We start from the raw sequence: 13,461 nt of genomic DNA, 5'->3' as shown, positions 1-13,461 counted from the left end.
GTCCTTTTTCCTCTGGAGAAATCATTGTTCATCTGTTCTTGATGACTGCTTTTGTGAAGTCACCCTATGACTTCCTAAGAAGGAATCAGTGTAACTTCTCTCTAGTCCGTTCCGTTTCGTCGCTCAGTCGTGTCCGACTCTATGCAACCCCGTGGACTGTAGCCTACCAGGCTTCTCCTTCCATGGGATTCTCCAGGCAAGAATACTGGAGTGGGTTACCATTTCCTTCTCCAGGGGATCTTCCAGACCCAGGGATAGAACCCGGGTCTCCCGCATTGGAGGCAGACGCTTTAACCTCTGAGCCACCAGGGCAGAGACCATTAATTTAGTCTTTAGGAAGGAGATTCCATGCAATGTCAATGGCTTTTTCTTTGCCTTTATCTACTTAACTATTTTTGCTGCTACCACTACTCCGCCTCTGACTGCTTCATTGCTAACTCAGTAATTTCCCTGAGAGGCAAAACCCGCCATACCAGCCTGAGAAAGACCCTGCACCTATGGGTGCCGCTTCCCAGCTCCCTCCCTCTCACTTAGGAAGGATTTACCCAAGAATTGATCCATCATCTCATTGTCTTAATATAGGCTTAAGCTGGAAATTGAGTCCTCAGATACTCTTGGAAGTGATTTACAGGACTTTATAACTATGGCAATATTTTGCTTTAAACGTTTGAGTGATACTTCATAAGCTTGGAAAGTTATAATTGTTTTCATACAACATACCTGGTATATCTGATGTATTTTAGCTGAAAAATACTCAATTTGCCAGTAACCAGCTAGGCATTCTGACTTATTTAGATTTTAAATAGCGTACAGGAGTATTTTCTATAGTATGAGTATGACTTTCTTTTTAAAATAAAGTGACTTAAATTTTTGGATAATTTTACTTGGGTAATTATTTTTGAAAAATTGCTTGTCTATGTGTGACATAGTTCTGGGAATCTTTGCAAGGAACTTGTTAATGGATACCATTAGGTAGTAGAACTGAGGTGGGAATGGATGGCTTTTATGGTTTGTTTTATCCTTTTTTGAATTTGAGTTTTCTTACCAGGTATATGTATTACTTTTATTATTAAAAAAAATTCACCGTTTCTTCTGTAAAAGTATCTTGATATCATATTAAAAATAAGATTTCTTGTGTACAGTGTAGACATCTTTTTTGAAACAACTTTCATTCTAATTCTACTAAATACATTGTATGAAGTAGTTGGTCTAAAGGAATTTGTTAGAAGAACAGGAAAATGAGTATGTCATAGAATTGAAGATAAGTTTCTCAAGAAAATTTTTTCCTGAAATTTTGTATAAATATCATGTTAAAATACAGCAAACCTGAGAAGAGTTACAGATGTAAAGCAACGGCTTAAAATCTTATGACAGAGGATCAGTGCTGCAGTGCTCCTAGAAAGATGTTTCCTTTGGTCCAAGGCAGTCATGTATTGATAAATTCTTTCAACAAGCAGTGCTAAGAAGACATTTACCATGTCTGCGGGACAGACAAGGAGTTCAGAGATGGGAGCTGTTCCTTCAGTGTTAAAGGGAATGACATATTGAAAGAAGACCATGGAGAAAATAGATCTTGAGAGATCAGTCAAGTTTAGAAAAGTTGATAGCTGAAAGTAAGCCAAAGGAATAGATCTAAGGGCTAGAAACAGTGATTTAAAGTTCCTCTAGCTTTATATATTTAACATCTGTTTCTTTGAAAGCCAGAACTCTCTGTGGCAGGCAAATCCACAGGAGAAGTCGTTCTGTTTCTCTTTTAAATTAGAGAGGATGAAGTGTCTCTGCTACATATCCTCTAACATGTGGTTGATTTTGAGTTGCATTATATTTTATTTTTCATTTCATAGTGTCCTTTTTGATATAGAAACAATTTTCCGTCTCCCTAGTTCTGCATCTGTTTCTTTCACTTTATTCAGAGAAGAAAAGTGTGAAGTGACTCTCTCCTTTTGTAAATGGAATCCCAGAATTATAGTTTACCTGTACCAGTGAGTCAACTTAATGTACCTTTAGACTCTACTGCAGTGAGCTGTAGAATTCACTAAAGTAAATCTCTTTTCTTAGTGTAACATGTGCTAGTAATGGCAGAACATTGGGTATTACTAAAATAGTTATTTTGATTACATGTTGAAGACATTTATTATTTACTGATTCCAAAGAAATCTTCAGTAATTTATGCCTTGCCTGCATTGTTAAATGAGTACATGAATCATAGTGTACATAGTACTTAAACTCTGACCTTTGTCAACACCTACTTCCCATTTCCAACTTTCTCTCTCTCATTTTTCCTAATTGCAGATTACTTGATCTAAAACACAGCAAAGAAAAAAAACCTTGGGTACATTGGATTGGTACAAAAGTATTTGTGGTTTCAGACCCTGAATTTTAAATCGGTATAACTAGGCTCAAATACATCTTTATTAATCAAAGTAGGAACCATTACAATCAACACATTTTTGCCAACAAGAGAAAAGTATTCTTATTCCTGTAGCATAAAAATCTGTGCCTTGGGATTCGATGAACTCTTGGATTTTCTGCATCCTGCTGGTTGTGGAAGCGTTTTCCCTGCAAAATGTTGTTGAGATGCTTGAAGAAGTGGTAGTCAGTTGGTGAAAGGTCAGGTGAATATGGCAGATGAGGCAAAACTTTGTAGCCCAATTTGTTCAGCCTTTGAAGCATTGTTTGTGTGATGTTTGGTTGGGCATTGTCATGGAGAAGAATTGGGCCCATTCTGTTGACCAATGCTGGCTGCAGACGTTGCAGTTTTCAGTTCATCTCATCCGTTTGCTGAACATACTTCTCAGGTGTAATGGTTTCACTGGAATTCAGAAAGCTGTAGTGGATCAGACCTGCAGCAGACCACCAAACAGTGACCATGACCTCTTTTGGTGCAAGTTTGGCTTTGGAAAGTGCTTTGGAGCTGCTGCTCTGTCCAGCCACTGAGCTGGTTGTCATGTATAACCCACTTTTTGTTGCAAATCACGAACCGTAAGAAATGGTTTGTTGTTGTGCAGAATAAGAGAAGATGGCACTTGAGAGTGACAGGTGTTTTGACTTTCAGTCAGCTCATGAGGGTACCCACTTTCAGAGCGTTGTCACCTTTTTAATTTGCTTCAAATACCAAACAGTCAGAATGGTCAACACTGAGTTGTTGGGCAGCTTATCCTGTAGTTGTAGGAGGATCAGCTTCAGTGATCCTCTCAGTTGGTCATTGTCAACTTCCGGTGACCGGCCACTATGTTCTGCATCTTTCAGGCTCTGGTCTCCTTTGCCAAACTTCTAGACCCTCCACTGCACTGTATATTCGTTAGCAGTTCCTGGGCCAAATGCATTGTTGATGTTGTGAATTGTCTCAGCTGCTTTATGACCCATTTTGAATTCGAATAAGAAAATCTCTTGAATTTGCTTTCTGAGTAACATCATTTCTGTAGTCTAAAACACATATAAACAGCAAATAATAAGCCATTAGCAAAAAAAAATAAATAAAGCAAGAAATGCACATTAAAATGTATAATATAACCACATTTATTTAAGAATATATTCCAACATCAAATGGCAAATTTCAGCAACGCAAAACTGCAGTTACTTTTGCACCAACGCGACGAGTTGACTCACTGGAAAAGAGTCTGATGCTGGGAGGGATTGGGGGTTGGAGGACACGGGGACGACAGAGAATGAGATGGCTGGATGGCATCACCGACTTGATGGACATGAGTTTGAGTGAACTCCGGGAGTTGGTGATGGACAGGGAGGCCTGGCGTGCTGTCAGGGGTCACGTGGAGTTGGACACGACTGAGCGACTGAACTGAACTGAATAGTTCACCAGCATTATTTTCAGATTTGAGTAATGATAATCTCTCTCTCTTCCTTTAAAAAATAGAGTTTACTTTTATGATAGAGCCTAAATGTGATTTGAATTAAGAGAAAGCACTATTGGTGGGACTTTGAATAGGAGCCCACCTGAAATGCTTTCTGTCAAGTGTAAAGATTCAGACTATTGTCAGTTTTCACTTTCGTAGTTAGAAAACATTTGCTCTATAGATTAATGTATTAAATATTGTATAGCCTTTAGGGATAAGCCTTTCTGTTGACGCTCCATATAATAACTCAGTGAGCCTGAAAGAACAAGATGCCTTGGCACTAGAGTACCATTTTCTCTGCCTCGTAGGTATGTGAAGTATGGCTCGGGCCCAGCCCGGTTCCCACTTCCGGATATGTTGAAATACGTAATTGAATTTGCTAGTACAAAACCTGCCTCAGAGAGCTTTGCGTCTCAAAGTGATGCGTGCATGACAGAACCACTTTCTTCAGCACACTGCCTGACTTCTGACCTGACATCCAAGGAAAGGTAACAGAAACAAGTTTTTAAAATAGTATATATTGGGGTTTTTGGCTTAATCTGAGCTGTGTGCCATGTTTCCACCTGATGAACACTCACCCTGTGAGAGCTCACAGGCCATGAGCTCTTTGTCTTACAGGGAAGGGTTTTGCCATTTAAGTGAATCGTTCGTAATTCCCACCCAAGGGATAGTTGGGATTATTACAGAGACATCTTGAACTGTCTGGAACATTGTTCATTCTCTGGCAGGCCCACCTGGCTCGGAGGTCTCTATAAACTAATTGCCATGAAAGGCCTCCCCCAGAGGAAAAGTCAGCCACTGATTTTCTGAAACATGGCATTCACTCATCTGCTAAAGGAGTCTGCACGTCTAAGTAGACATCAAGCAAAGGGAAACTTATTTACAAGTAGAAAATTAGAATAAGAGAAAGAACTGGCTAGAAATTGAAGAGGACAACCTGCAGCGGCTTATCCAGCAAAGAGACAGACAGGCCATGTCACGTGAGCCCTTGATTCTCTTCCAGCTCAACTGTGTGCAACAGCCTTAGTGGTCTGGAGGAGCCACTGGGGCCAGCTCTGATCAAATGTGATCTGTGTGTCCTGGCTAGCAAAAACACTAGAGCCTATAGAAGAGTTTAGACTTTTTTATGTTTTTAAAAGCTTCCCACACATACATGTGTTACTATTCATTCATTCATGTGTGTGCAGAGTGCCTATTCGGATAGAACATACCAAATGGTAATAGTAGTTATCTCTATGGGATGGCGCAAGGCATGGGGTGGAGGGAGGGTTCCTTTACTTTTATACTCTACCTATGTGTGTGTGTTTGGATTTTTGTAGACTGTTTTCATGTCCTTTGTAAAATATAAATGATTTTAATTTTTAAAAAGTGCTTTTATCTGTTTAATAATATGAAGTGATACTGACTGATATTAGATTTTAAAGTTGGTGTGTGTGTGTGTTTGTGTAATCTTTTTTGAGATTGAGACATCTCCTCTTTTGCTTACATTGGCTTTGTTTTCCCATATGTATAGGTCCTCAGGGAAAAGAGGTTTGCTCCATCATTTTGTGTATGGGAGAGAGGCAGGTAGGAAGGGGAGTGAGAGTTTAAGTCAGAACTGGGAAGTTTAGGTTCTTCAGTTTTGGTGTGAAACAGAAACCTAAGTACAGTTAGATTCGTTTGTATTCCTGATGATTTGTCTGTGTGCAGTATTTTTGGCAGTAGTTAATTAGTAGATAAATTAATAGTTACTTTACATACATTTTTCTCAGTTTGTAACAATGATGTAAAGTGGTTGACATCCACCTCTTACAGCTGAGGTGTTAGACTCCTTACCCGAGGCTACTGCTTTCTCCTTGGGTGTTTAGCTGAGATGTGGTGGAGCTGGAGCTGTCTGCCTGTAAGTTCCCACCCTGTCCTCTCCCAGAGTGCCGCCTGGTTTGCATTCCTACGTGTTGGGTATACAGCTGATACTAGTTTTCTTCTGTGTATTCTATTCCTGGATCCACCTGTCCATCTCACTTTGGTCAGTTACCTCTTGGAAACACAAAAGTTGATCCCTTGACTACTCCACTCCCCATCTCCTCTTTTCCATGTTCCTTCTCGTCCTTTCTTCTTGAGAAGAAGGTCCATTGTTACAAGTGGTTAGAGAGCAGGCATCATAGACTTGTAAACTCAGGCAGATGTGAGTGTAGTCCCTCCCTGTCCTTTACTAGTTGGGTGAACTTGGGAATGCTGCTTTATTTCTCTGAATCTTAGGTTTGAAAGTTGGTAAAATAGGAAAGATAATAGTACCTGCCTCATCAGCAAGATGTGTTAAATGAGATGATGCCTGTAAAGGAAAGGTTTGGCTCAGTAACATTATAGAGTAAACACTCACTAAATTGTAGCTGTGCTTTCCCGTAGAGCAGCTTACTTTACAGAGTGCATTAATTTAGGCAAAGACGTATTTTGGAAATGGAGGAGAAAATGGCAACCTGCTCCTGTATTCTTGCCTGGGAAACCCCATGGACAGAGGAGCCAGGCAGGCTACAGTCCATGCATGTATGCTAAGTCACTTCAGTCATATCTGACCAATTCTTTGCGACTGTATAGACTGTAGCCCGCCAGGCTCCTCTGTCCAGGGGATGTTCCAGGCAAGAATACTGGAGTGGGTTGCCATGCCCTCCTCCAGAGCTACAGTCCATGAGGACCCAAAGAGTTGGACGTGATTTAGTGACTGAGCACACACGTGTAGTTTGGAAATTATCATCTGAGCTTTTTTTTTTTTTAATCTTCCTTCAGTACAAGTAAAGAGAGCACGTCTCAGGAAGCTGAAGGAACCTTTTCTTCCTCTGAAGATTCTGTACACAAGTCTGAGATGGCAGAGCAGCCTCTTAAACCTCCCCGTTCTTCCGTGGAAATGCCCGCACACCCAGCTCCTCGAACAGTCACAGATGAGGAGATAAACTTTGTTAAGACCTGCCTGCAGAGGTGGAGGAACGAGATTGAGCAGGATATACAAGGTTGGCTCTTTTCTATTTGTGTGAATACATGGAAATTAGGTACCTTGGAGACACATCCTGTCACTGCCATGTATTCTGTTGAATTTGAGGAATTGTGACCTCTTTGGTACTTTTTGTTCCCTGTGAGATTAGGTCAGACACTTGGCTTTAGTAATATAACCATAAAAAGTTCTTCCCTAGATTCCTTCCTCAAATTTTCTGGGAATTCCTGGGTATCTTGGATACACAATGCCACTCACTAGAGAATTTTCTGCATCTGCTGGATTTCTTTTCCTATAGTTTATCTGAACTCTGACTTCAGTTGACCCAAACTTAGAATCTCAGTTTCCTGAATTTCCACTTTTAAAGTTTTTTCTACATACAGTATGCTTTGTTGATAGTAAGGAGGCAAAGAATATTTGAGTCATGCATGCAGTGTAAAATCACATTATTCAGCATCTTTTCCTAAAATCCTTTGGCCTTGTCTTGTTTCTCGTCGTCCTCTTCTTTCTCCTTTTATCTAGGGAGCAATAAATAAGTAAATGATACAAATCTAGATTCCTCCCAAGTTTTTTTAGAAATCTTAATGTAGTTATATTAAACTATAAGCCTTTGTAAGATAAAGCACCCACTGCTTTAGAACTGCATGCTTCCTTATGGTTCATAGAGAGAAGCTGAAAAGGTGAAAACCTCAGGTATAAAGAAGCTGTAGTCTTTGCGGAGCTGGAGCTGCATCTGTGACATGGGATGAAATCGTTATAACTGAGTGTTCTTTTTTAACAGACTTAAAGAACTGTATTGCAAGCACTACCCAGACTATTGAGCAGATGTACTGTGATCCTCTCCTCCGTCAGGTAGAGTGAAAATTGATGGGGAAGTAGTCCAGGCATGTTCTAGTGGTGCTAATGGGCAGATACAGACAGAGAAGTTGATGGTTTTCTTAGAAACTGAATGGAAACTTCCCTAAGATGTAAAAATTAATTTTGGAAAGAAATATGTATTATTCTATATTTTAGGCTAAAAAAGAGCAGTATATCTTCCTTCTACCACCAACAGGACATAAAACATATTTGTCTTGAATCTGCCACATGGTATTTTTTCCATGTTTTGGAAAGGTTTGATGTTAAATATTAATAAAATTTCTCATAAAATGGTAATTAAGCAGTACATTGGAGGAAACCTGACCAGGGACTGGTTCCCCATCCTTTACAAACTACTGTGGTCCTTCATGATCCTTTGTTTAGCAATATTATTTTTAACCTTTATGTCTCTATTAATTCCAAAAGAGAAGTAGGCGGGGCAGAAATTCTTACTTTCCACATGTGTTTTTGTTTAAAATAACATTCTGGGCATAGACGGGAAAGAGGCTGCAGTTAGGGGCCTCCCTCCACGGGTGTCTGTGTAAATGAATGACTGTGGGAGGAGAGCCCTGGTTCTAGGGTCACAGGAAACCATAGTTGTGTTGCATAACAAGAATGCACCTTGTGAATCCTGGGTGTTGACCATTTTCTCTTTTCTGTTCTTTAAAAAAATTGACCACCGTAAAAACATGTCAAGGTACTGATTGAATGTTATTTTACTTTACTGACTTGCCTTTCTTTCACCAATACTTAACTTGTCACTTAAGCGTTACTCTTACTTCTTCCATATTGCTGGTAGGGGCGGCGGGGCAGGGGAAGCTTTTCACATTTTGAAACTATTTACTTGTTTAAGTATGTAGTTTAAAGGGTCTTCACCCCAGATAAGTGGATGATTACCTGCAAGAAGAAATATAAAGACCTTATGACTGATTCATAATGAAATATGCTTAGATTTTAGTTAATAGAAAATTTATTAATTTTAGTTAATAAAACTTAGTCATAGAATAGCATTAACTGCTAAAGGTCCCAGGAGTGGTAAGTGTCTTCTCAACATGAGTGGTCATGGTGCTTCTATTTTAGATAGACTGAGTTTGGAACTGGGGGAATAAATAGGTCTCAGTTATCTTTTGTTTTAGATCTAAAATCATAGGCGTTTATAGAGTTGAAAGAGGTCTCAAAGAGGTCATCTAGTTTAACTGTCTGATTTTAAAGATTCAGGGATGGAGACATAATTCAAGGGAGATTCCAAGGCTGTGTTTTTTTTAATTCATCTTGAATCAGCAAGATGTTTTGTTGATGTGAACCCTCCATCAAACACACGTGTCGATGGGCAGTTTTCTCAGGTCTTGTGGTCGGGTATACTTGGGAATTTCCGTCTCGTAAACTCCTGTCAGGTGACTTCGCTCTAACCTAACAGAGGGAACGCTTTCTGACTGGCAGGTGCCGTATCGCTTGCATGCGGTCCTTGTTCACGAAGGACAGGCGAATGCAGGCCACTACTGGGCCTACGTCTACGATCAGCCGCGGCAAGTCTGGCTCAAGTACAACGACATCTCTGTTACCGAGTCTTCCTGGGAAGAACTGGAAAGAGACTCCTATGGGGGCCAGAGGAACGTTAGTGCTTACTGCCTAATGTACATTAACGACAAGCTGCCCCACTTCAGTGCAGGTAAAAGCACTGTACGCAGAGGCCAGGCTTGGGGAGATTTTGTACTTCTCAGGGAAGGGAACAATCTTGTAGTTTATTAAACTCGGATTTATTAGAAAATAATAGAAATACAAATAGTATAAAAGAGAAGAAAAAGGAAAAATAGGTTTGCTTTCATACTTCCTTGAGCCCAACGAGTATCCATTCTTAGGCTCCTAATGTCTTCTAGCAATGTTCTGTGCAGATACTAGGTTTTATTTATTGCTTTCTCACCTACACCTCATTTTTTCCCACCAAATGGGATATTTTCCCATTCTGTTTGGCATCTTTTTCATTGTTTTTCTTAGCAATCTCTCTCTTTTTATAAACAGAACCAACTTATTCCTATTAACAACTGTAAAATAATTCCATTGCGTGGAATATATATATATAATTTATTAAACCAGCCTCCTGTTGATAGACTTTTAAGTTGCCTCTAGTTTTTGCCTTTTTATTCTTGTGCGCGTATTTTTGGCACCTTTTGGAGAATAGCTAGATTTTACAAGTGGATTTGCCTCAGTGGTTTCAGACTTCTCATAATATTTTATTTCTCTAATAACTTATTAACTCTAACACGGAGGAGGCAGGGCAGAAATTCTTACCACCCTCATTTTTCAGCTGAGGTTCTGTACTTGTCATACAGCCAGTAAATATTCTGGTTGCAGATTCTGTGCTGTTTTCCATGTATATTACTCTTTCTTTCTTCTTTCACATCTGAGACCATACAAGGCATCTTCTTTTAATGTTCAGATTTCACTGTGTTGCATAAGTAAAGAAACATATAAGGCATTTTGTCTGGGCAGCAAATGATCTTTCTTGTGTGCTTGGTGGGTGGGGGATGGAGAGAATGCTCACTTCACAGTAACTGATCATCCTGAGTGTATGTTTGCAGTGTGAGGGCAGGAACAGCTGCTCGTGGGAGTTTCTGTACAAATGATTGTGCTGGCTGTGGGTGGTATATAGGGGCCTTGTTATAACGGGTATGGCTCATCTATAGAAATAGACAAAAAGTGGGAACTGTCATTTGGTGAAAAGACTAGTTAACAGCAACCACTATGTGGATGTGCTACTCTTCTGAAGTTTTTATGATTTGTTTCGGTTGCAGGATTGAAAATGAGATTGAATATGTCATTGATAGCTTTGTCATGTTTCTTCATAGCCTTTAGTGAACCCCAGGTATTATTGACCTATTGATCTAACCTTTGTAACCCTTTCCTTTGTGGTAGCACTTGATTATGTGCAACTTAAGGCAGGATAAATGTCTTGGTTTTCATTTTCAACCATCTTGAGATGGATATACTTTGTTATTTAATTCAGTTTATTATTACTATTTTTTGACCATACTATATTGCATGTGGGATCTTATTTCCCTAACCAGGGATCAAACCCATGTCCCCTACAGTGGAAGCTCAGAGTCCCATCCACTGGACCACCATGGAAGTCCTGGAGATGGATATTCTTATCAGTAATAGGGGCATTGTTTACACTGATAAAACTGTTTATCATGAAATTTCCATTGAATCTAATGATTTTCTGATTTCCCAAGAAATGTTTGGTTTGTTCTTGCTGCTTTGTCCGTGATTGGCCTCTGCTCCAAATCCTCACTTGTTACCATTGATTGACTTATTTAACAAATACTCAGTGTCTCTCCCTTCCAATATGCCAGCCACTGTTACTGGGGTACCGTGACTCTTGGCCTGATACTGTCAGTACTTCGGACAGTGGACGGATTGTGTGTGTGTTTTTCATTAAAAGTAAGAAAAAAGACAAAGTGTCTGTCTTTTTTTCTGGAGAGGAGCTTTGGTTTCCTCGAGACCTTTTGCTTGGTGAGACTCTGCTTTAACCGCGTCTTTGTTCTTCCTCAGAGGCGGCCCCGAATGAATTAGATCAGATGTCAGGAGAAGTGGAAGCCCTGTCTGTTGAACTTAAGCATTACATTCAGGAAGATAACTGGAGATTTGAGCAGGAAGTGGAGGAATGGGAAGAAGAGCAGTCTTGCAAAATTCCTCAGATGGAATCTTCCACCAGCTCAGCATCACAGGACTTCTCTCCATCACAAGGTATCTGAGCAGGACATTTATGCCAGTGACTTGGGGGAGTTCACGCTGCACTCCCGTAGCCAGCCCCGTACACTTCCTCTGAGTGAGCCATGCCATGCTCTGCACAGTGGGATTAGAGTTGGTGTTGTACAACCTGACAGCCTAGCTAGTGGCTCTAGACAGTCAGTTCTGCTGAGCCGAAGTAATAGCAGGAAGATTAGCAGCTAGCTACCTGTACTTTCACTCTGTTTAGTGCTTGCTTATTTCCCGGGTTGCAGGAGAAACTATGGTAAGATTAATAGGTAGATTTTATGAAAACTATTCTGTAAAGGTGATCTTCCTAACGGATAGTTGTTTATAGGAAGCCTCTTTGCCATGGAGAAATACGACAACATTGGGAGCACGTTAAACTTTACAGAATCATCAGTGACTCCTTGCCGAAGTAGCTGTTCCTTTTAGCCACTAGTTTCTAGAGGAAATTTACATAATTTTTTCAAAAGGTTTGTTAGAAGGTTCGCACATTAAACTTTGTATCCAGTGCTGCTTGCCTTGTAGAGTGTTCTAGTGGTTTTATTACCAGATGCTGATTCCTACCTGCTGTTCTTTCTCAGAATCGTCAGTAGCCTCTTCCCACGGGGCTCGATGCCTGTCGTCTGAGCACGCTGTGATCGTGAAGGAGCAGACTGCCCAGGCGATTGCGAACACAGCACATGCCTATGAGAACAGTGGCGTCGAAGCTGCACTGAGTGAGGTGAGGGGGCCGGGAACCCCGGAATCCGGAGGGGCGGGCTTTCGGCAAGAATTGCCGCAGTTTTCTCACATTTCTGTTATTCTGTGTCTGCTGCATTTAACCAATCCCTCTTTATTTCTGTTTTTTTTCTTACTCTTTCTCTCCATTCTGCTGCCACGGCTTAAGGAAGCTGAACCCAAGAAGCCCATGCCCCCGGAAACAAACCTTGCAGAGCAGTCAGAGCAGCCCCCACAGGCTCGTGACGCAGAGTCTGCTGCCCAGCCTAATGCTGAGGTCTCTGAAGTCGAGATTCCCAGTGTGGGAAGGATTCTGGTTAGATCTGATGCAGATGGATATGATGAGGAGGTACAGAGATGAGTAGGGCCGAGCTGCTTGTTGTCAGTCTTGTGTTTCCTTCTCGTGACTGAGTATAGCCGTGTAAGGTGTTCGGCAACAGTGTTTTCTCCTAGACACAGGTGATGGGTAAGAGGGCCTTAGTCACCATCCTACGCCGCTGCCAGCAGGTCTCTACTCAGACCTGTCCTTGCGAGGCCACTGTAGAGTCCAGGTGGCTCAGAAAGGTAGAATTTAGTTCCATGTGTCGTATCCTGAGCAAAAAATTGCCTTTTAAGTTAGGAGTCTTTGGTAATATTAGTCCATTGCATTTCCTCCACATATGAAAATTTCAGTTGTCTAGTGAGCAGGTCAAATGTGAGTTAACTTTGTTTTAATTCTGAAGCTTCGGGGAGAAGCTGTAGATTGCCAGGTTGTTTGCTGCCTGCCTCCTTTGCAGTTGTCACCACACACTAACAGGCATGAATCCTGTCCTCAGGTTTCTGTGGGATGGTTTTGTTTTTTTTTTTTAACCATTGCCAGGTTTTCACTTTATAAAGTCCTATTTGTGTACCTGCCAGTTTCACACTGTTGCAAATGTGCTGTTCACCCAGGTAAAACTCTGAAAGACCGGTGTATTTAGGATGGACACCCAAACCTCAGAACTCAATTGGAGTTCTCACCTCAGACCTTTCCCCTCTGAGAGCTGTAATTACCTTGATTGTGTAGCAGTGCCATATCGTAGGTATTTTTAGACATATCTCTTTATTCACCTGCTAAATTAGAGAGAGTCTGTAGGAGTAGCTTGTCATGGGCAAGGTCTTGTGGTCGTGCAGCGGGCCAGGGGCTGCTCGTGTTGAACGGGGTGTGTGAGCCCGCCCCTGCAGGGGCTGCTGGCCAGGGAGCGCGCCGCCCTGCTTCCCTGCGGCAGTCTGTTCACCTTTCTTCACAGTCTTCTTCTGAACCTTTCTTCTCTGCTTTCTCTCTGTGTTTTG

The 13,461-nt window shown here is 41.1% G+C and overlaps 1 protein-coding gene across 8 annotated transcripts in view; it reads left to right on the top strand.

Moving 5' to 3' along the window:
- USP28 (ubiquitin specific peptidase 28) overlaps window positions 1-13,461 on the top strand; it is a 67,126-nt gene that overhangs the window by 45,929 nt on the left and 7,736 nt on the right. For 3 of the 8 annotated variants that reach the window (XM_055423039.2, XM_055423041.2, XM_055423038.2), the window contains 7 exons: window positions 4,163-4,342; window positions 6,618-6,838; window positions 7,601-7,671; window positions 9,118-9,346; window positions 11,230-11,424; window positions 12,015-12,154; window positions 12,320-12,499. In XM_055423039.2, coding sequence (XP_055279014.1) covers window positions 4,163-4,342; window positions 6,618-6,838; window positions 7,601-7,671; window positions 9,118-9,346; window positions 11,230-11,424; window positions 12,015-12,154; window positions 12,320-12,499 — 1,216 coding nt within the window. The remainder of the gene's footprint in view (window positions 1-4,162; window positions 4,343-6,617; window positions 6,839-7,600; window positions 7,672-9,117; window positions 9,347-11,229; window positions 11,425-12,014; window positions 12,155-12,319; window positions 12,500-13,461) is intronic. The other 5 variants (XM_055423044.2, XM_055423043.2, XM_055423040.2 and 2 more) reach the window with 4 other exon arrangements.

This window comes from Moschus berezovskii, chromosome 14 (genome assembly GCF_049115385.1).
Source record: "Moschus berezovskii isolate FMDL1 chromosome 14, NW_MosBer_1.0, whole genome shotgun sequence".
Classification (NCBI taxonomy): domain Eukaryota; kingdom Metazoa; phylum Chordata; class Mammalia; order Artiodactyla; family Moschidae; genus Moschus; species Moschus berezovskii.
The sequence above is the reverse complement of the archived record's forward strand: the minus strand, read 5'-3'. Positions and strand labels throughout refer to the sequence as shown.